Genomic DNA, 23,554 nt, shown 5'->3' on the forward strand with positions numbered 1-23,554 from the left:
GGACAATGGTGACTTCATGCAGCTGAACTGTATGATTAAAAATGGTTCAAATTTTAATATATATTGAAAAAAAACAATGCAACAGAATATTCACTGAGGTCGAAAATATAAGAAAAAACCGCTTTGGGGATGGGGAAAATAGGTTCAGTTGATGTAGACATGAATAGATGTAAGATATGCCTTTTGGAATTCAATAGACATCTGGACTAGAAATAATGGTTTGGGAAACTCACAGAGGAGGTAAATAAAAACGAGTAATTGAATGTAATCTTCCAGAAGAGTATGCAAAATAGGAAAAAGAATAATTAAGGACCAATTCTAGTAAACCCTAATATTTAAAGGGTAGGTAGTTGAAGAATCACATGTCATAAGATGCTAGGGAAGGTTAAGGCAGCTATAAAGTATACTTCCTAAAAGTTTTGCCTTTTATTTATTTTTTTCCTTTTTCTTATTTTTTTTTTTTTTAAGGCTTGACTTAAAAAAATTTTTTTTCATACCTACTTCCCCTTCCTTCTCTCAGAAATAGTAGCCATGGCTTATCTGTCACCTTCTGTCCTCTTCTGTCACGGTCATCTTCTCTGTTTCACTCACCAAGTCAGCAGTAGGGACTTTAAGTAGTTTTCCAGTCTGAATTATAGACTGTGGTGAAAAATACTTATTGAATCCTACCCCTTAATTTTTCAGATGAAGATACTTAAGGACAAGACTTGACCAAAGCTACACAGGCCATAAGCAAACATGCTGTAAGCATAATCCTTACCTACCCCACAGATGCCTTTAAAAGTCAGGCCCCCAAAGTGGAACCACTTGACAGCAATAAAAACTACTTACTTAATTTCAATTAGCATATATGTAATACAAAGAGCAAATGCTCCAGCAAGATCAATCAAAACAAATGGATTCATTCGGGGAAGGAAGATGCTGCTAAGTCCTGGAATAATTCCACACAGGCTAAGAAGAAACAAACAAAGAGTATTTGTTAGCAGACCTCAGTGTAATACTGATGGAAATCTTGTGAAAGACAACTTGTATTTTAGTACCATATGTCTTACAGAAAGCAAAGAGGATGTGGGAACAAAGTTCTCTCACTCGCAAAGGTATCTTATGTCATCAATTAATAAGTAAAAGGCGAGTAAGTTTGATCTGTGAGATTCATGTAGCAACCTCAGCAATGAATAATGTAAGTTCCCATGACAGATGCATTTCTTGTACATCCCTTTGAAATTATGTGTATCATGAAACCCCATATAACATCTTACCTTCGACTAAGATCTGCAACATGCTCTTGAAGCCAACTCGTACTAGCAGCTTTAAGAAGAAAACACGTAAATTACCTATATAGAAAAATAAACCACTACCAGAGATACTTGATTTCCTTAATTTAAAAGATAAGTTTTGTAATGACTGTATAACATTTTACAAAAGGACATGCTACTTAAATCTAGACTTTTTCCCTCTTTTATACCTTCAAGATAATAAAGCAAAAGCGGTTTCAACTATTTATATCACTGACCTGGAGGAATTACATGTCAGTGTACTATTAATTTTAAAGGCTCTTTAAATGTAAAGCAGAACTTCCTAACCAGTGTGCTGAGAATGGGTTATAGGTATACCAATTCTAAATCCCCCCAGCTCTCAGAAAGGCCAGGTAGGGGATCTGGCTACATGCAGAAACCTGCCAGTTACTGTTCCTGAACAAGTAGCCCCCAGGCTCAAACATCCTTTTACATTTATCTCAGGATTACAGAAATACTCACTTTTTCATGTGTAACATGAGGTAAAAAAGACTGGCGAGGTTATACAAAAGCCATATTGTAGAGCAGTTAAGAGCAGACTCTATTGCCAGAATATCTGACTTAAAACCCAGCTCTTAGCTAGATATTTGACTTTGGGCAAGTGATTTAATCTCTCAGTGCCTCAGTGTAATATAAAAATAATAAAATTATTTACCTCATGTGGTTATAGGGAGAATTAAATGGGCTGATCTACATAGAGAGTTTAGCATTGTGTCTGGTAGACAGAAAGTGCTCAGTATTATCTTTCACTCAAATTTCAACTAATGTCACAAATATTAATGTTTCTGGGAACTTTAATATCCAGCTAATGAAAATATAAACTAGATAGCCTTTCCAGAAATAAGTCTGGCACAATATATATCAATGACTTGAAAGATATTATATTTCTAACCCATTTATAATTTCTCTGGGAATTCATCCTGAAGAAGACTCACAGATGCATAAAAGAAATGTGATATCAGAAAGCAGATTGTAGCATTATTTATAAAAGGAAAACTTGGATCTTTCTCATCTTTATGGAGAGATAATTTCTAAATCTTTGTACCTTCTTAAAATCTCTAGAGTGAACATTATACTATTTTAATAACTTATGCTTTTCTTTTCAAAATAATTCTGGACATCACAAATACCGTATTTTCTAGTTCATGCAGTAATTCTAAAACTTTAATTCATACAAATACAACTGACGCTTCATAATATCCACGAAGGTGTTTAAATTTGAATGGGAAATTCAGAAAACTTTCTTCTCTTGATTGTCTTAGTGTTCAAGTCAGTGGACCCAAAAAGATCCTCTCCTATCTTTGCTTCAAAGTGTGGGTCTGTGCACACAGCCCACTTTTATTTTTACCTCACTTCTCCACCAATCAGTGTTTAACCCTTTGTGGGTTAGTGGGAATCCAGAACATGGAAATTACCAAAAAATGACAATAATTTTAACTACTGAAGAGAAATAACACTCTAAATTTTTAAAGAGTTGAAAATAAAAGAATATTTCAAAATATATATGCTACTTTATAATATATGCCAATCCACCATTGACACAGAGAAGTTCCTGGGAACTTACTTAACAGAATACAATTATTTGCAAAGAGCACATCAACCATCTGAAGTATACTGATATTTCCAAAATGTGTGCAATAGACTTTTTCTAAGTAGGTGACACATCTAAAATCCCAATCATGTTATTTGGCAAATGTAATTTTTCATTACATATAATTTAATATATGTCAGTTCTGCTCATTTTAAAGTAATACATTCTTTTAAAGCTTGAACTAATTAGATTTTGTTTTGTAATTCTCTACTCAGAAAAGACCTGAGAACCTCTAGGATAGTTCTCTCTTCTCTTCAGGATAAGCTTTCTAGGTGATGTGAGTTAATAAAACAAACACAGGACTTGTTTTTATGAGAGATGAATTGGATTTTTTATTAATGGTAAATAAAAATCATACCTTCAGAGACATAAGCAAAAGGCTTATTCCGAATAGAAAGCATTGTGAACAAGTTGAAGGAAAGAGCCACAAAAGTACCAACTAATAATCTTCCCCTAAAAAGAACAATAACATTTACCATTATTTTTTCTTGGTAATAGCAACACGTAATTTCAGCATGCAGACAGACTAGGAGATGGGAAGGGAGAGTCGTCTGCTGCAGTGGTTTGGGATTTGTGGAGCCAGGCTCTGAACTTGCTTTCGAGTTCCATCTTACACAGGACAAAAACGGACTCTCAGCATGAACAGTATCTTCCTACAGGTAACTGCTGTTATAAATTTATATAAATGCAATGGTATATGGTTTACAAGATACTAGGCAGGTCAGAGTATCCTGAATTAAACTGGTCAAAACAGAAAAAGTCCATGTATTTGGCAACTCTGTAGTAGACAATTACACTTTTATCTTTTTTTTTTTTAACTTCTTTAATGTTTATTTTTTTATTTTCAGAGAGAGAGTGCGCAGGGGAGGGGGAGAGGGAGAGAGGGTGAGGGAGAATCCCAAGCAGGTTCAATGCTTTCTGCAGAACCTGACGCAGAGCTCAGTCTCAAGAACTGTGAGATCATGACCCGAGCTGAAATCAAGAGTCAGACATCTAACTGACTGAGCCAGCCCGGCTCAATTTTATCTTTTCTAAAGGTGCTACTAAAAGATTTTGGGCATCAAATTTTAAATCATAGAAGACCAACGTGGCTAGTTTATGTGTTGATTTAGGCCTGGAAATAACGAGGGACCTAAAGCCAGAGTACAGAGGCCTTCCTGTGCAATATAAAAACATAAGGACTTGGGAACAGTTAAGGCTGAGAAGGAGTCTTGGAATTGGGGGATTTTGTTTGTGAAATATCAGTGAAATGTATATTGCCACACTCTGACCTATGACTGGCCAAAGTAACCATTATTCTTAATGTACCTCTCAATAACTGGGGATCAAACATAATAGTAAATTATGTTATGTCAAAAGCAAAATCTCACGTGTGTATCTCGGGCTGCTCCAGAAAGCGTTCTGCACTAAAAGAAAGAAAAAATGTATTAAATTAGTTCTAAAAATTATGAAATTAAAAAGCTTTATTAAATATAGAATTAATCTAATAAGTGAACAAAATCTTTTTTTTTTAAGTTAGTTTATTTGTGTAAGTAATCTCTACACTTAACATGGGGCTCAAACTCATGACCCCAAGATCAAGAGTCACATGCTCTTCCAACTGAGCCAGCCAGGCGCCCTGAACAAAATCTTTTAATATGATAACCGACTGTTGATTATTAGCAGTGATCAGGCAAGACTTAACAAATTATCCTCAATATGTAGTATCAATCTTCCCCACCAAACTTTTTTCAATGGGTTTATACCAAACATTAAAACATGTCTGACTGAACCCCTTTCCTTCATACCTGCCCAGGATTTAGTAGCATCAAATTAGGTAATAAAAGGAGGGTGAAAAGAAGGGAGAAAAGTCTGAAAAATGAAGAGGACATCCTATCAAAACTCCAGCACTGCTCATCTTAATTTGTATACCCTTTAAACCAAATGTGTCTCACTGGATTCTTTCATGTTGCCAAAGGTGGAATTTACAATGAAGTGACATAGTAAACAAATGTACCTTTCTTTTAATATAAAGAGAGCTCCCAATTGTGCCAAGACTGTGGAGGCAAATACAGCCAAGACTTCTAATCTTTCAAATCTGAAACCAGAAAATTAATTAGATCAGCACAATTCATACACCAGTATCTCCAGAACACATTTTCATTCATTTATTCACATATTCAATTTTTTGTGTGTCTACTATAAGCCAAACACTGTTAATTTTTTTTAATGTTTTAAAATTTATTTTTCAGACAGAGAGAGAGACAGAGCATGAGCAGGGGAGGGGCAAAGAGAGAGGGAGACACAGAATCCGAAGCAGGCTCCAGGCTCTGAGCTGTCAGCACAGAGCCCAATGTGGGGCTCAAACTCACAGACTGCAAGATCATGATCTGAGCCGAAGTCGGACACTCAACCGACTGAGCCACCCAGGCGCCCTAAGCCAAACACTGTTAGAACAGACTACAGATTTTCTAGAATGAAGATAAACAATGACTATCACAGATTTTAAAAAAGTGCCTATATGTACAACACCTATTCCTAGGACCCACTTATGGCTGTTATTTTTCTAGAAATAATTATTATCACAATAACAGGTAACACTTGATTGACCCATCTTATGTTAGACCACTGGTCAAAGTGCTTAACATACAATTTCTTCTAAACTACCCAACACCTTATGAAGGTTACTCTATCCACTTTAAAAAAAAAGAAAAAGAGATAAGGAACTTGAAATACAAAAAGGAAAAGTAACTTATTAGAGTCATACAGCTAGCAAGTGGAGGAGTGAGGTTTCCAAACTCAGGTACTCTAGCTCCACAGTTCATGATTTTAACCACTTATTATATGGTCTCTCACTGAAGCAAATAATTGCAGTTAATTATGTGTATGCCTTATAATCCCTAAAATGTAAGCTCAAGGTCAAGGCCTGTAATCATATTCATCTTAGTTTTTCCCACAACAGTTTAATGGCATTCAATATTTGTGATAAGTATAAATGCTTATTTCTCAAGGAATTAGATATCTTCAGTAAAGACAATAAAATAATTAAGGATTCTGATCACATTGCTGTTTTTAAAGGGGAAAAATGCTGGAATCAACAACATATTATTAAAAATATAACAGAAATGTATTTATTGACATGGAAAGATATAAATGAAAAGAGTGGGTTATAAAAGAGTATAAAAAACAGTATGTAAATGCAGTATGTAAATGTTATTTGTGGAAACTAATAAACTGACATTAAAGTGCATATATGGAAACGCAAAAGGTGAAAGAAAGCAAAGACAATCCGAAGAAGAACAAAGCTGGAAGATTTACACCACTAGATGTCAAGATGTATTTCAAAACTATTCAAAACTACTGTAGTTAATATAGCAAAGTACTAATGCAAGAATAGACAAATATTGACATTGAACAGACAAGAAAATCCAGAAATAGAATCACACATTCATAGTCACCTAGTTTATGAAAAAGGTAGCACATAAAGGCAGGAGAAAAAGGATTTTCCTCCAATAAATGTTTCATCAGTTGAACAGCTATATAAAAACAAATATGCCCTGACCTCTACCTCAACCCATACACAAAAATGAATTCCAGTTTGACTGTAGGTGTTAAATGTGAAAGGTCAAACAACAAGATTTCTAGCTAATAGTAGAGTATCTTTATGACCTCGGAGCTGGCTAAGATTTCTTGACATGTACACACAAAGTACAACCCATGAAAAACTGATAAATTGAACTTATTGAAATAAAAAAACTTTTCATTCATGGGAAAAGTTATTTATATATGAAGAACTCTACAGATCAATATGAAAAAAAAGATAACCCAATTTAAAAATGGGTAAAACATTTTAATATGCACCTGACAAGAAAGGTAATCTGAATGACTAAGAAATATATGAAAAAGTCAGTAATATGAAAAAGTGTTCATTTAGTCATCAGGATAATAATTTAAAACCAAATGACACAACTACATACCCTAGAATAGCTTAAAAAATAAAAAGACAATACCAACTGTTGGTATAGGCATGAAGCAACCAGAACTCTCAAATATTGCCAGTGAAAGAGTAAACTGGTAAAACCACTCTAGAAAACTCGTATTACCTTATCTTCCAACAATGAACATATACAATTCCTATGACTGAGTAACTTCACTCAAAGATACATATCCAACAGCTGAAAATCACCTAAAAGCCTTTCAATAGTTGAACATAAAAAGAAATTGTGGTATATTCATATAATGGGATATGAGAGCAATGGACCAGAATGAACCACTATTATAGGAGAGTATATACTGTAATCCCATTAATGTGCCTCCAGACAGGCAACAATAATGTGCAAAGAACAGCGGTCAGAACACTGATTACTTCTGTTGGGTTGGACTCTGACTCAAAAAAAGGGGGGGGCTTTTTGGGGGGACTTGCAAAGTTTTATATCATGATCTAGGTAGTAGTTACACAGGTATATTCATTTATTAAAATTCACCAAACTGTACAAGGATATAAGAACAAGATTTGGCCCCTGCTACCATGAAATTTGCATTTTATTAGCATTTTTAATTTATTTGGGGGGGTGGTGCAGAGACAGCGAGCGTACAAGAGCAGAGGGGCAGAGAGAGGGAGACAGAGGATCTGAAGCAGGCTCAGGGCTGTCAGCAGAGAGCCTGATATGGGGCTCAAACTCACAAACTGTGAGATCATGACCTGAGCTGAAATCAGACACTTAACTGACTGAGCCATCCAGGTGCCCCAAAATTTACATCTTAAGGAGGGAGACAGAATAACAATTTATAACTTCTGGTAAACGCTATATAGAGAATAATAGTAGTCTGACATGGAAAGAGGCTAACCAGGTGATCTATTTTAGAATCTATTTCAGATTGGGCCCAGTTACTTAATGACATTGGCATTTAGTGATATTAGGATTCGAGTAACAAGATGGAGCACATCCTGCAAAGATGAAGTGAAGAGAATTTTAAGGAGAGACAATAGCTTGTACAAAAGACCTAAGCAGGAATATATGCACTGTACACAAATTACAGAAAGAAAGACTGTGTGGTATATAGGGCATGAAAGTAGAAACTTGAAGAGAAGTAGGCAGAGACTAGCTCATCTAAGAATTTTGTAAACTAGAGAAAAGAGGATTTTATTGTAAGTATGACAGCAAATAACTGGGTGGTTATAAAGAAAGTGATAGTATGATTTAAGTTTAAAAGGGAAAACACTATGGGGTGTCTGCATGGCTCAGTTGGTTAAGCATCCAACTCTTGATCTTAGCTCAGGTCTTAATCTCAAGGTTGTGAGTTCAAGCTCTGAGTTGGGCTCCATGCTGGATGTGAAGCTTACTTAAACATAAATAAATAAAATAAACATAACTAAGCTAAACTAAAATAAAAAATAAAATGGAAAACACTCTGGTTGCTATATGGATAATGGTCTACAGGGGGGTAAGAGGAGAGGCATGGGGACCAATTAGGAGACTGGACATTGATAAAGAAATGAAGGTAGCTTAGTTACGATGGTAGTTGTTGAGATAGAAATGGGGGTCAGGGCAGATTCTGGATGTGTCTGTAGGTTACCCCGTAAAAACCTGCTGATGGATAAATGTGGGGAATGGGAGAAGACTAAAAATTTTGCTTGAGCAAATGAGTGGTGGTATTAACTAAGATGGGAAAAACTGCAGAGGAACAGGTTTTTAGGGAAGAAAACAAGAATTCTAGCCAAAGTTTAAGGCACCAAATAGATATCCATGTGATGCTGTTAAGAAGGTAGTCTGAAACAAGACAGATCTTAGGGCTAGAGAACTGGAGTTTGGAATTATTAAATATAGATAGTAGGGACGCCTGGGTGGCTCAGTTGGTTGAGTGTCCGACTTCGGCTCAGGTCATGATCTCGCGGTCTGTGAGTTCAAGCCCTGCGTCAGGCTCTGTGAGGACAGCTCAGAGCCTGGAGCCTGCTTCGGATTCTGTGTCTCCCTCTCTCTCTGCCCCTCCCCCACTCATGCTCTGTCTCTCTCTCTCTCTCTCTCTCTCTCTCTCTCTCTGTCAAAAATAAAAACATTAAAAAATATATATATAGATGATAGTTCAAGCTATGTGACTGACAATTATACTTGGATGTTAATTTTATTGTTTAATTGCTCCCTCCTTTCTTGTTCAGTCTAAGTAAGTGGGAGCTATCATGTCCTTGCTTAACCTGGTCTCCTGGCCACAGTAACTGATCTAGAGACTAATATCTGTTCCAAGCTGGACCAATCAATAGTTCTTTCCCATGATTTTCTTTACTAGCACTGGGGAAGCATCTTTCCTTATCTAGGATGTAGTTAAGAAATTTCAAGTTAAGGTCTTGCTAGGAGTTATTCTAGTATGGTGGGGAAACATGGTATGAGAAACTAAACCTGACATGTAGAGAAAAGTGGGCCTGAGAGGTAAGAGAAAGACAAGGGTCCTGAGTGTGCTAGTCCCTATGCCAGTTACCTCAGTCTTCCCACATTCTGGTTACATAAATTACAAAAGTTCCCATTTTCCCCCGATACTAGTTTGAATTGGATTTTTGTCACTTACAACCAAAAGCCTTAACTCAGAGTCACAGATTTCCATATAGAGATATCTATATGTACCTTAAAACCAAATATCATAGCAACAGTCCAACGCTATCAAATTTTAGTGACACTTATGAATATCTTCATCTTGCATGAAAATTTCATGTTTACTTTGCCCCATTGTTGAAGTAAACAAAACTTGATTTTGTTCAAAAGAATATTCCCAATGAATGGTATGGTAGAGAAGATGGGTAAGTTTGGTCCAAGTTTCTTTGCCAAGTTAAATTCTTCTTTCAATGGGAGAAGATATTTGCAAATAATACACCCAATAAGAGATTAGTATCCAAAATATATAAAGAACTTATACAACATCAAAAAAATGTTTTTCCTATTAAAAATGGGCAGAAGACATGAACAGACATTTCTCCAAAGAAGATACACAGATGGCCAACAGATACATGAAAAGATGCTCAACATCACTCATCATCAGGGAAATGCAAATCAAATCCACAATCACCTCACACCTGTCAGAATGGCTTAAATCAAAAACACAAGAAACAACCAGTATTGTTGAGGATGTGGAGAAAAAGGAACCCTTGTGCACTGTTGGTGGGAATGCAAACTGGTGCAGCCACTGTGAAAAACAGTACGGAGGTTCCTCAAAAAATTAAAAATAAAATTACTATATGATATTTACCCAAAGACTACAAAAACACGAATTTAAAAAGGTATATGTACCCCTATGATTATTGCAGCATTACTTAAGAGTCAAAATATCGGGGCGCCTGGGTGGCTCAATTGGTTAAGCGGCCGACTTCGGCTCAGGTCATGATCTCGCGGTCCGTGAGTTTGAGCCCCGCGTCGGGCTCTGTGCTGACAGCTCAGAGCCTGGAGCCTGTTTCAGATTCTGTGTCTCCCTCTCTCTGACCCTCCCCCGTTCATGCTTTGTCTCTCTCTGTCTCAAAAATAAATAAACGTAAAAAAAAAAAATTAAAAAAAAAAATAAAAATAAAAAAAAGAGTCAAAATATGGAAGCACCCCAAGGATCTATTAATAGATGAATGCATAAAGAACAGGTATTGTATGTGTGTGTATACACACACAATGGATTATTACTCAGCCGTAAAAAAGAATAAAATCTTGCCATTTGCAACAACATAGATGGATTTAGAGGGTATAATGCTAAATGAAATAAGTAGCATATGTAGAATTTAAGAAACTAAACAAAGAAAAAGAGACAAAACAAAACATAGACTCTTAAATACAAAGAATAAACATGGTTACCAGAGGGCAAGGGGGGGTGGGCACGGGTGTAATAGGTGAAGGGAATTAAAAGTATACTTATTGGTTTTTTTTTAATGTTTATTTTTTATTTTGAGACAGAGAGAGAGAGCATGCACAGGGGAGGGCCAGAAAGTTAAACTCTTCTTTCAACGGGAAAAGATATTTGCAAATAATAGAGAGAGAGAGAGAGAGAGAGAGAGAGAGAGAGAGAGAGAGAATCCCAAGCAGGCTCTGCACTGTCAGCACAGAACCCGACACAGGGCTTGATCTCATGAACTGTGAGATCATGACCTGAGCCAAAATCAAGATTGAGACAGTGAGTCAACTGAGCCCCCAGGCACTCCAGAGTATACTACTGTGATGAGCAGTTGGTAACATACAGAATTCTGAATCACTATACTGTACACCTCAAGCTAATATAATGCTGTATGCTAATTATATTAGAATTTTAAAAACTTTAAAAGAAAAAGAAAAATGACAAGTGTTGGTGAGGATGCTGGTGGGAATATAAAATGGTGCTGCTTCTGTGGAAAATTATATGGTGGTTCCTCAAAAAATTAAACATGGAATCACAGAATATGATCCAGGAATCAGTATATACCCAAAAGAGCTGAAAGCAGGGATTCAAACAGATACTTGTACACCAATTGTTATAAAAGCACTACTCACAATGGCCCAAAGGTAGATACAGCCCAAATGTCCAACAACAGAATAAACAAAATGTGATATATACATACAATAGAATATTATTCAACTTAAGGAAATCATGAAATTCTGATCTATGCTATAACACAGATGAAATTTGAAAACATTAAGTGAAATAAGCCATATTCAAAAGGACAAATATTGTTTGATTCCATTTATGTGAGGTGCCTAGAAGAGGCAAATTCATAAACACAGAAAGTAGAATGGTGGTTGCCAGGGGCTGAGATAGGGGAATAGGGAGTCACTGTTAAGTGGATACGAGTTTTTGTTTGGGAAGAGGAAATATTTTTGGAAATAATGGCATTGCTCATACAACACCGTGAAGGTATTGCCACCGAATTGTACACCTGAAAATGATCAAAATGGTAACTTTTATGCTATGCACATTTTATCACAATAACCCCGCCACCCAAACTTTTTAAAAAATTTTTATTTAAATCCAAGTTAGTGAACATATAGTGTAATAATGGTTTCAGGAGTAGAATTTAGTGATTCATCACTTACATAAAACACCCAGTGCTCATCCCAAGTGTCCTCCTTAACACCCATCACCCATTTAGCCCATTCCCCCACCCAACACTCCTCCAGCAACTTGCTTGTTCTTTGTATTTAAGAGTCTCTTATGGTTTACCTCCCTTTCTGTTTTTTTTAAGTTTACTTATTTTTTTTGAAAGAGAGAGCAAGCAGAGTAGGGGCAGAGAGAGAAGTCCAAGCAGGCTCCACACTGTCAGTGCAGAGCCTGACATGGGGCTCAAACTCACAAACCATGAGACCATGACCTGAGCTGAAGTCAAGAGTCAGATGCTTAACCAACTGAGCCACCCAGGCGTCCCTCCCTTTCTGTTTTTGTCTTAGTTTTCCTTCCCTTCCTTTATGTTCATCTACTGTGTTTCTTAAACTCCACATGAGTGAAATCACAGATTTGTCTTTCTCTGACTTATTTCACCTAGCATAATACACTCTAGTTCCATTCATGTTGCTGCAAATGGCAAGATTTCATTCTTTTTGATTGCTGAGTAATATTCCATTATATGTATATATACATATACAGATATACATATTATATACATATACATACATATGTATATATACATACACATATATGTATTCTTTATTCTTCTTTATTCATTCATCAGTCAACAGACATTTGGGCTCTTTCCGTAATTTGGCTATTGTTGATGGTGCTGCTATAAACACTGGGATGCATGTGCCTCTTTGAATCAGTATTTTTGGAGCCTTTGGATAAATAGCTAGTAGTGCAAATGCTGGGTTGTAAGGTAGTTCTATTTTTTTTTTGAGGAACCTCAAAAATCGTTTTCCAGAGTGGTTGCGCCAGTTTGCATCCCCACCAACACGCAAAAGGTTCCCCGTTTTCTGTGTCCTTGCCAACATCTGTTGTTTCCCAAGTTGTTAATTTTAGTTATTTCACAGGTAATGAGGTGGTATCTCATGGTTTTGATTTGTATTTCCCTGATGATGAGTGATGTTGAGCATCTTTTCATGTGTCTGTTTCCCCTCTGGATGTCTTTTTTTTTTTTTTTTTTAATGTTTATTTATTTTTGAGAGAGAGACATAGCTCAAGTAGGGGAGGAACAGAGAGAGAGGGAAACACAGAATCTGAAGCAGGCTCCAGGCTCTGAGAGGTCAGCACAGGTGCCCCTGGATGTCTTCTTTGAAAAAGTGTCTATTCATGTCTTCTGCCTATTTCTTCACTGGATTATTTGTTTTTTGAGTGTTGAATTTGTTAACTTTTTTATAGATTTTGGATATGTCCAATATGTCATTTGCAAATATATTCTCCCATTCCGTTGGTTGTCTTTTAGTGTTGTTGATTGTTTCCTTCGCTGTGCAGAAGCTTTCTATCTTGATGAGGTCCCAATAGTTCACTTTTGCTGTTGTTTTCCCTGGTCTCTGGAAACATGTCTAGTAAGAAGTTGCTGCGGCCGAGGTCAGAGGTTTTTGCCTGTTTTCTCCTCTAGGAGTTTGATGGTTTCCCGTCTTACATTTAGGTCTTTCATCCATTTTGAGTTTATTTTTATGTATGGTATAAGAAACTGGTCCAGGTTCATTCTTCTGCATGTTGCTGTCCTGCATTCCTAACACCATTTGCTGAAGAGACTGTCTTAGTCTCTTTAACAAATGGTGCTGGGAGAACTGGATAGCAACATGCAGAAGGTTGAAACTAGACCACTTTCTCACACCGTTCACAAAAATAAACTCAAAATGGATAAAGGACCTGAATGTGAGACAGGAAACCATCAAAACACTAGAGGAGAAAACAGGAAAAGACCTCTCTGATCTCAGCCGTAGCAATTTCTTACTTGATACATCCCCAAAGACAGGGGAATTAAAAGCAAAAATGAACTATTGGGACCTCATGAAGATAAAAAGCTTCTGCACAGCGAAGGAAACAATCAACAAAACTAAAAGGCAACCAACGGAATGGGAAAAGATATTTGCAAATGACATATTGGACAAAGGGCTAGTATTCAAAATCTATAAAGAGCTCACCAAACTCTACACCCGAAAAACAAATAATTCAGTGAAGAAATGGGCAGAAAACATGAATAGTAGACACTTCTCTAAAGAAGACATCTGGATGGCCAACAGGCACATGAAAAGATGCTCAACGTCGCTCCTCATCAGGGAAATACAAATCAAAACCACACTCAGATATCACCTCACGCCAGTCAGAGTGGCCAAAATGAACAAATCAGGAGACTATGGATGCTGGGGAGGATGTGGAGAAACAGGAACCCTCTTGCACTGTTGGTGGGAATGCAAATTGGTGCAGCCACTCTGGAAAACAGTGTGGAGGTTCCTCAAAAAGTTAAAAATAGACATACCCTATGACCCAGCAGTAGCACTGCTAGGAATTTACCCAAGGGATACAGGAGTACTGATGCACAGGGGCACTTGTACCCCATGTTTATAGCGGCACTCTCAACAATAGCCAAATTATGGAAAGAGCCTAAATGTCCATCAACAGAAGAATGGATAAAGAAATTGTGGTTTATATACACAATGGAGTACTATGTGGCAATGAGAAAGAATGAAATGTGGCCCTTTGTAGCAACATGGACGGAACTGGAGAGGTTGATGCTAAGTGAAATAAGCCATACAGAGAAAGACAGATACCATATGGTTTCACTCTTAGGTGGATCCTGAGAAACTTAACAGGAACCCATGGGGGAGGGGAAGGGGAAAAAAAAAGAGAGAGAGAGGTTAGAGTGGGAGAGAGCCAAAGCATAAGAGGCTCTTAAAAAATGAGAACAAACTGAGGGCTGATGGGGGGTGGGAGGGAGGGGAGGGTGGGTGATGGGTATTGAAGAGGGCATCTTTTGGGATGAGCACTGGGTGTTGTATGGAAACTAATTTGACAATAAATTTCATATATTTAAAAAAAAATGAAGAGACTGTCTTTTTCCCATTGGATATCCTTTCCTGCTTTGTCAAACATTAGTTGGCCATACGTCTGTGGGTCCATTTCTGGTTTCTCTATTCTATTCCATTGATCTGAGTGTCTGTTCTTGTGCCAGTACCATACTGTCTTGATGATTACAGCTTTGTAGTATAGCTTGAAGTCTGGGATTGTGATGCCTCCTGCTTTGGTTTTCTTTTTCAAGATTGCTTTGGCTATTTGGAGTCTTTTCTGGTTCCATACAAATTTTAGGATTATTTGTTCTAGCTCTGTGAAGAATGCTGGTGTTACTTTGACAGGGATTGCATTGAATATGTAGATTGCTTTGGGTAGTATCGACATTTTAACAATATTTGTTCTTCCTATCCAGCAGCATGGAATCTTTTTACATTTTTTTGTGTCTTCTTCAATTTCTTTCATAAGCTTTCTAGTTTTCAGCATACAGATCTTTTATTAGGTTAGGTTTATTCCTAAGTATTTTATGGTTTTTTGGTGCAATTGTAAATGGGATTGATTCTTTGATTTCTCTTTCTGCTGCTTCATTATTGGTGTATAGAAATGCAACCGATTTTTGTATACTGATTTTATATCCTGTGACTTTGCTGAATTTATGTACCAGTTCTAGTAGTTTTTTGTGGAGTCTTTTGGGTTTTCCAGGTAGAGTATCATGTCGTCTGTGAAGAGTGAAAGTCAGACTTCTTCCCCGCTGATTTGGATGCCTTTTGTTTCTTTCTGTTGTCTGACTGCTGAAGCTAGGACTTCCAGTACTATGCTGAACAACATGTTCCTGATCTTACGGGGAAAGCTCTCAGTTTCTCCCCATTGAGGATGATATTAATTGTGGGTCTTTTGTATACGGCCTTTATGATGTTGAGGTATGTTCTTTCCATCCCTACTTTCTTGAGGGTTTTCATCAAGAAAGGACGCTGTACTTTGTCAAATGCTTTTCTGCATCTATTGAAAGGATCATGTGGTTCTTATCCTTTCTTTTATTAATGTGATGTAACATGTTGATTCATGTGTGGATACTGAACCACAATTGATGTGTGGATATTGAATCCCTGCAGCCCAGGAATAAATCCCTACTTCCTCACTGGAGCAGCGCCAGGCAGTGAGCTCTGAAACTTCAGAGTCTGCTCCACTGCTTATCGAATGCTGGGGACACTGAAGCCCTCTCTTTTCTCCCTGCCCATGGTCCTGGGGAACAGACTTCTTGCCCAGTCCCCTGAGAGTGTCTTTTCTCTTTCTCTCTTTCTCTTTCTCTCACTCTCTCTCTTTTCCTCCAGCTACTTTTGAGGGAAGGGGAGTGCTTTTCTTGTGTGATCCTGATGTACTGCACTCTCTCCCTCTCTTTGTCCTCTCTCCCCAAATTGACTCAGTACTCTCTGCAGCCTTCTTCTTCTCCAATTCACCTCTCCACACTGCGTACCTGCCAACTTCTGTAGCTCAAATTATGCAGACTGTTGTGTTAATCCTCAGATCAATTTCCTAGGTGTTCAAGATGGCTTGATGCTGAACTAGCTGGGTTTCAAGGATGAGACAAGCGCAGGGTCCCCATACCACTCCACCATCTTAATTCTATCCCCCCTTAACTGAATTTCACATTGTTTCCTAAAATCTGAAAGAAACTCATTTTTTCTAAAATATTAACAAAAACTTCTAATTCAAAAGATTACCTTCCAGCTTTCAACTTTGAGTAATTTCTGAAACTACCAAAACAGAATCTCAAATTCTATTAGCCCATAGCTATCACAAATCCCATTTTAAGATAAAAATATATCTCTATCACTGCATTAATGTTAAAGTATATCACATTTTTCTAACATATACATAGGAAAATCCTTTGTACTCCCTTTAACTAAAATTTAAGAGATTACCAAAATACTCAAGAACTTAATGTGAACATTTCATGTTAATATTTGTTTTATAAAATAGAAAAAAAATGTGAACATTTTATTTTAATACTATTTAAATGTAAATATTCATGTTTCTTATCTAAAATCCTCTTGGAAGATACTTTTTTAAATCTATTTCACTATTTGGGATCCCCATTCCACTAAGCAGGCAGCATTTATTCTCTAAAAATATTCTAACTAGCTCTTTACTTCCTGATACACCTACCATTTTAATAGCAGTAAGTTACCAGAAAATAAAAGGACGTGAACTTACCCAAATGAATAGACAGGGCTAGGTTTCCTCATCATTACCCAGTAACTTATCAAACATGTTATTAAACTAAGTAAAAAGGAAAATAAATTTTGCTTTAGAACTAGAGCGAGAACACACAGAAATAAATTAAGTTTCCAGAATTCCTAAGTTTGGTGAAAGTTATCAGTGTTTGAAGACTAAATAAATTATTCAAATAATCCCAAATCTAATCACAAAATCCTAATACCTCAGCTTTAACATGTGAAGAAACTGAAAAAAATTAGGATACATCAAGTCAATAAATAGAACCTAAATCCATTCTTTCTCTACTCAGTAAGTTATCCATGCTAAATGGCTTCTGTAACTGAGCATGCAAAAATGAGACAGTAATAATAAGGTAATAATAAAATATAAGTAATATATTTTATTTTAGCCACAGACAATAAATCTTGACTCTGATTAACTTTAATCTTTGTTAAAAGTTAAACTAAATATTAATAACACCTTAACAACATTCTGACTGTTCTGGATGTTCATTTTCCAAGTACAGTGGAGATTACTACAGTGTGAAATTCAGGTGGTAACTATCTGTTTTAGACCAGTCAAGTAGATTTAGTTAGATGACTGATGAAAAGACATTGTAATACTCCTAAGGCATCGCTCTTGAAAACATCAAGTATTTTACAACCCTTACACAGTAATATGAAAGGTCTTACAAAGCAGGGAGCCAAAAAGGTGTCTCCCTAGCTCACAATTACTCACTTTAGTTATTAATGCCCATTTACATGGTTACAGAAGAAACTGGTATGTTCTTACTTGACCCTGCTCCCTGGCCACAGCTGACTCAACTACAGGTAGGCACCTCAAGCACCTGGTCTAATGCCTTAGTATTATCTTTTCTGTTCCTCTATAAATGAGATAATTTCTTCCAATATATCTCCTAATTGTTATTGTTTGTATATATATTGTTGAGAATTTTACTTGTTACACACATTGCTTTAAGCAGAGAAAGCTTCATAAATTCAGTGCAAAAATTCCTTATTAGTTTCAAAACACTGAAGAGATCTTCTAAAACTTACCTAAAAAGGTCAAATATGGTCAAGTAAGTATAGGCAGTTAAAGCTGCAAAACAACAACAAAACAAATGATTAAAATGTTGCTGTTAGGAAATATAGCTCATCATCAGGATTGTTCACACCAGAAGTATCCATTACAAAAAAAAAAAAATGGAGTCACTAATTAACCTCATATGTTGGCAATTACTTAGACTAATATATATGTAGCTAAAGTTGATAAGTACAGAGGCGCCTGAATGGCTAGAGGATGTGACTCTTGATATCAGGGTCATGAGTTCAAGTCTCATGCTGGGCATGGGACTACTTAATTTAAAAAAGAAAAAAAGTTTAAAAAACAAAAAACAAAGAAGGTAAATTTAATAGTTTACTTTCAGAACTGATTTCTCCATCAGGAAAAATGAAGCAGCATATACCCAAAAGTGCTGTAATCGTTTTTGGTTTTTTGCCGTTTTCTGTCATCTGAATACTATTTTAAATATATTCTTTAAATAGCAGTATGAAAATAAGGATACATAAAAATATACGAGGTCAAGGGGCGCCTGGGTGGCTCAGTCGGTTGAGTGTCCGACTTCGGCTCGGGTCATGATCTCGTGGTTCGTGAGTTCGACCCCCGCGTTGGGGTCTGTGCTGATAGCTCAGAGCCTGGAGCCTGCTTCTGATTCTGTGTCTTCCTCTCTCTCTGCCCCTCCCCCACTCATGCTCTGTCCCTCTCTGTCTCAGAAATAAACATAAAAAAAAATTTTTTTTTAAATATACGAGGTCAAGAAACAAAATATTACAGATTTCCCTTTACAAGGAAAATCCAATAAACATAAATGTCAAAATCTTACGGAGACACCGCATAAACTGAAGGGATAGTCTATCACTTTAAACAGGAATCTAAGTTTTTCAAATAGATTTAAAACTTACAGGGGTACCTGGGTGGCTTAGTCAGTTAAGCGTCTGACTTTGGCTCAAGTCATGATCTCAGGGTTCATGAGTTCGAGCCCCGCTTTGGGCTCTGTGCTGACAGCTCTGAGCCTGGAGCCTGTCTCCCTCTCTCTCTGCCCCTCCCTCACCCACATTCTGTTTCCCTCAAAAATAAATAAACAACAAAAAAAATTTTTTTAAAGGATTTAAAACTTAAAAAAAAATAGGTGATTGAAAATGAGAACCCCCAGGGGCACCTGGCTGGTTCACTCACTTAAATGTCCGATTCGGCTTAGGTCATGATCTCGCCATTCCCAAGTTTGAGCTGTGTTGAGCTCTGTGCTGATAGCTCAGAGACTGGAGTCTATTTCAGATTCTGTGTCTCCCTCTCTCTCTCTGCCCCTCCCCACTCACGCTCTGTCTCTCTCTCTCAAAAATAAACAAACATTAAAAAAAATGATAATACCTAATAATTAAACCATACTGTACCGTTTACAAGATACTTTTCAAATAGATTCTCACAATTAAATCTTTTGATTTATATTTCAGAATAATATACCCCATGTAAAGAAAGACATACCTTTTTTTAAGATCAGAACAATAAATGTGAAACTAATAATTAATTGCACAAAAATAAGAATGGTGACATACCTATACTGTTCGTAGAACTGCACCACATAAGCAGGAAGCCAGTACATGTTAAATTTATTACACCAAAGAGCAGTATCTTCCAGGACTGTGAAAAAGAAAATCACTCTTATTTGCATAGTGCTAATAAACTTCATTGGGTTTATTCAAGTTGCTGCAATTCATACTCCACAAAGGAATAAACCCAACTTCCTTCAAAAAGTCAGTGTCACATTTTCTATATCTACCAAAATTATCATCAACCAATTTATTATTATAATATATGTAAATCTAAAACAATAGAAGGGGAATTCTTCAAGAGAAAAAAAATCCTGCCATAAAAACTCTCAAACAGTTGAGAAAAATAGGCATTTACTTTAACACCATTTTGTCTCTATAAATATGTACACAGAGATAATGATAGCAAATGGAGCAAAATATAAAGCAAAAGGCGAACCTGAGTAAAGGGCTTAAGGGAGTTCCTCACACTAATCTTGTGACTTTTCTGTAAACTTGAAATTATATCAAAATAGAGTTACTCCTTCCCTCCCCTGAAAAAGGGCCGCACTTACTTATTCACCAAATAAGTCATATGAAATAGGACTACAAAAGAGGGAAAGACTACCATGGTTTAGAAGTTCACAGACCTGAGATACACCCTGAAAGTAGCTAGGATTTCATCAGAAGGAGAAAGGGAATTCTAAAAACAAGAGATCAAGTGGGTTTTTTTTTTAATTTTTGTTCCACTCTACTCCGTACAAAGAAGGGAGACCTATAATTGTGTGAATGTAGAAGTGAAAGAAATTAGCGAAAAGGGAATTATATGTAGGCATTAAGATTAAACAGATATAATTGCAAAAGTCACGTGTGAGATAGGATGGCTTTAGAACACAGATGGAAAATGCAGGTTTAGAATGAAGAACAACTCTTTTCAGAAAGGTGAGAAGGATAAGAAGGTGACTGAAGGGACAGAAACTGTGAGGCAGAAAGAAGTGACAGCGAAACTGCACAGAGCTAATACCTTATAAATCTCCAGAAAAGAACAACGTGTTTTTCGAAAATTAAGGGATATGGTAAAGTAGAACTTAAATCAAGAGGAGAGTTTGCAGAATAGCTATTATAGTGAGAATACTACTGAATTGTCAAAAAAGAGAAAAGAATTACCAGCATGAATTTATGGTAGACAGCATTCTGCAGGTTCCCCTACCCCTAGGAGCAAAACCAGAGAAGCAGGTGAGGTAGGGATGTCAGAGACTGAGAGCTGATAGGATAGGTTAATGGGACAAGGGACTCTAAAAGTGAGGACATTAATGAAATGACTGGACATGAGCTCTAGTCAGGACAGGGATTGAAGAATAGTCAGAAAAAGAGGATAAAAGCATGTAATTTGAAAATGACCTTCTCTGAAGCTCTAATGATGAATCAAGCTATTCATCAACAAATATTTGAGTACCTATTTTGTAACAGACACTTTTCTAGGCACTGGAGATACAGCAATGAACAAAACATGGACCTTATAATCTAGCTGGGATGACAGACAACAAACAAATATATAACATCAGGTGGTGGTAAGTGCTACAAAGGAAAAATAAAGTGTGTAAGAACTCAGCAATGGGTATCATGGAAAGGTTGCTCTACTAGACAGTAGACAGGGTAGTCAGAAAAGACCCCTTTGGTGAGGTAACATGTGACCTGAGATTTTACAGAGGCAAAGGTGCTAAGCATGCGATATCTGGGAAAGAAAATGGGTACCACGGCGCAAATGCCCTAAGATAGAAGAGTACCTGGCCTAGGATGGCTAGGCAAGAGAGGTGAGAGGGAATCTGGGGCTCCATCGAGTAGTATCTTGTATGCTAGCAAAAGACCTGGGGTTTATTTCAAATGAGATGGAAAGTGACTTAGCTTTCATAAAAGATCATCTAGCTTCTCTATTTTGAATGTACTGCATAAGGGCAAAGAGAGAAGTGGGAAGACCATTTGGAACATGACTGCAATAATCCATGTGAGAAATGGTCGCTTTGAAGTTGGTAAGAGAGTGTTAAAAGAGTCAGATTCTAAGTACTATATTAAAGATGGAGCTAGCAAGATTTACTTATAAAATGGATGAGGAACGAGAGAAAGAGAGGTAAGAACAACTCCAGGGTTTCTGGCCTGTGCACTGCAAGAAAAGAGTGGCCATTTAGTGAGGAAGGGACAGAAAATCAAAGTTCAGGTTTGACCATATTAAATTTGAGATGCCTGTTAGATATCCAAGTAGAAATGCTGAAAGGGCCATTATATATAGGAATCTAGAAGTAGGGGAGAAGTTAGAGATTGGGATATATATATGGGGTCATCAGCATATGAAGTCAGTGTCACCTAGATGTAACAAACATAAGCAACAGAGGCTAAAGCTCTAAGAGGTGGGATGCTCTAAAACTTAAAGATCAGAAAGATGACAGGAAAGTGATGAACAACAGCCAAGTAAGTAGAAGGAAAACCAAGAGTGATGTTTCAGTCCAAATGAAAAAAGTGCTTTAAGGAAGTGACCAATTTTTGCCAAATGCTATTGAAGGTTAAGTAACATGGGAAATGAGAATGAACATTGATTTTGGCAACACAGAGGTTATTACTTTGTTAAAGCTGTTACAGTGGACTGGTGGGAAGTAGAGCCAGGGAGAAGAGAAAGTGAACAGAGTAAAGACAATTCTTTTAAGTAGTTGTTCTATAAAAGGAAGCAGAGAAATGAGGGAGTAGCTGACAGTGGAAGACATGGCATGTAATAATGATGCAAGAAGGAACAATGATGCAAGAGACAGAAGGAACAATCGTAGGAAAGTTGTCTTTGAGTAAGCAACAAGTAGAGGCACTGGCCTTACAAAGAACAGAGTTCGTTTATAGAGACAGGCGCAAAGATAGTGTTGGTGGATGACAGGATGTGGAAGCGTTTTCTGATTACTTCTTTTCCTTTAGTGAAACAGGAAGCAAGACCAATAGATCAGAGTGAGGATGAATAAGGTTTTGGAAGTTTGAGGACAGAAGTGAAAGAAAATGGGTTGAAATAACCATCTAGAAAAATGGAAAAGTGAATGAACTAAAAAATATAGAATGGGCAGCTCTAATGGCATACTTGACCATGAATTTAAAATCAGACCAGTCACCATGTTTCTCTCAGGCTACATTCAATTGGGTGCAGCCACAGAGTAGGAGGAAAGTAAACTTAATGATGTTAAGGATTTGCAGAAAGTATCAGAGGATGAGAGATAGATGGAAGGAGGGCACAAAGGAGTTTAAGACATATGCATGAAATTGGTGATGATGAACCAAAGAATCTAAACTGGATAAGTAAGCAAATGAGGATAAGAGAAGTAAAAAATAGTGAAAGGATGGCAGTCAATGGATTAGAGATCCTAGTAAGACTGAAGAATTACTGGAATTGGGGTAATACAAGGAGTGAACTGGAAAGACAGATGGTAACTATGAGTGAAATGCTTGAAAATGAGACAACAGGCAGTTTTAGCTACTATAAATGATAATGTCTGTAGTATGATCATAGAAGTGGATAGTTGGAAGGGATGTATGACAAGATTATTTGTGGTAAGGAAGTAAGGAACTGAGAGATAAGGATCTTCCTTATAAGAAATTACCAAGAACTAAGATAGGAGTAGTAGTAAAAAGAGACGAGCTAGGGTACATCTTGTAAGATTTAAGTTATGATAGAGTTATCTGCACAATGTAGGTGTTCCTAGATCAGTTTTGTTCCTACTACCAATTCTGTGGTGTACTGTATATGGTTCAGGAGTTTCCTGTTTACTTCTGTAATGTGGTTGCTTTCCATAGAACATTATAAAGTTCTACTTACCTGTTTTCAAAAAGATCATCCTAAACGGACTAGACACACAAGTAGCAGATGAATTTCCTACCTTTGGCTCTTTAACAACCACAGCAGTATACTATTTGCAAATATTAGAATTATTGAGTTCTGCCTATATTCCAAGGTT

At 36.9% G+C, this 23,554-nt stretch overlaps 1 protein-coding gene across 2 annotated transcripts in view; it reads right to left on the reverse strand.

The window, feature by feature from the left end:
* The window catches only part of SLC30A6 (solute carrier family 30 member 6), a 42,510-nt gene that overhangs the window by 13,539 nt on the left and 5,417 nt on the right, over positions 1-23,554 (reverse strand). The window contains exons 3-10 of one of the 2 annotated variants that reach the window (XM_049652337.1): positions 19,599-19,683; positions 18,042-18,084; positions 16,984-17,049; positions 4,883-4,963; positions 4,257-4,292; positions 3,245-3,339; positions 1,260-1,308; positions 832-951 (exon numbers count right to left, since the gene is read on the reverse strand). In XM_049652337.1, the coding sequence (XP_049508294.1) occupies positions 832-951; positions 1,260-1,308; positions 3,245-3,339; positions 4,257-4,292; positions 4,883-4,963; positions 16,984-17,049; positions 18,042-18,084; positions 19,599-19,683 (575 nt within the window). The remainder of the gene's footprint in view (positions 1-831; positions 952-1,259; positions 1,309-3,244; positions 3,340-4,256; positions 4,293-4,882; positions 4,964-16,983; positions 17,050-18,041; positions 18,085-19,598; positions 19,684-23,554) is intronic. The other variant, XM_049652338.1, reaches the window with a different exon arrangement.

This window comes from Panthera uncia, assembly GCF_023721935.1.
Source record: "Panthera uncia isolate 11264 chromosome A3 unlocalized genomic scaffold, Puncia_PCG_1.0 HiC_scaffold_12, whole genome shotgun sequence".
In the NCBI taxonomy this organism is placed as follows: domain Eukaryota; kingdom Metazoa; phylum Chordata; class Mammalia; order Carnivora; family Felidae; genus Panthera; species Panthera uncia.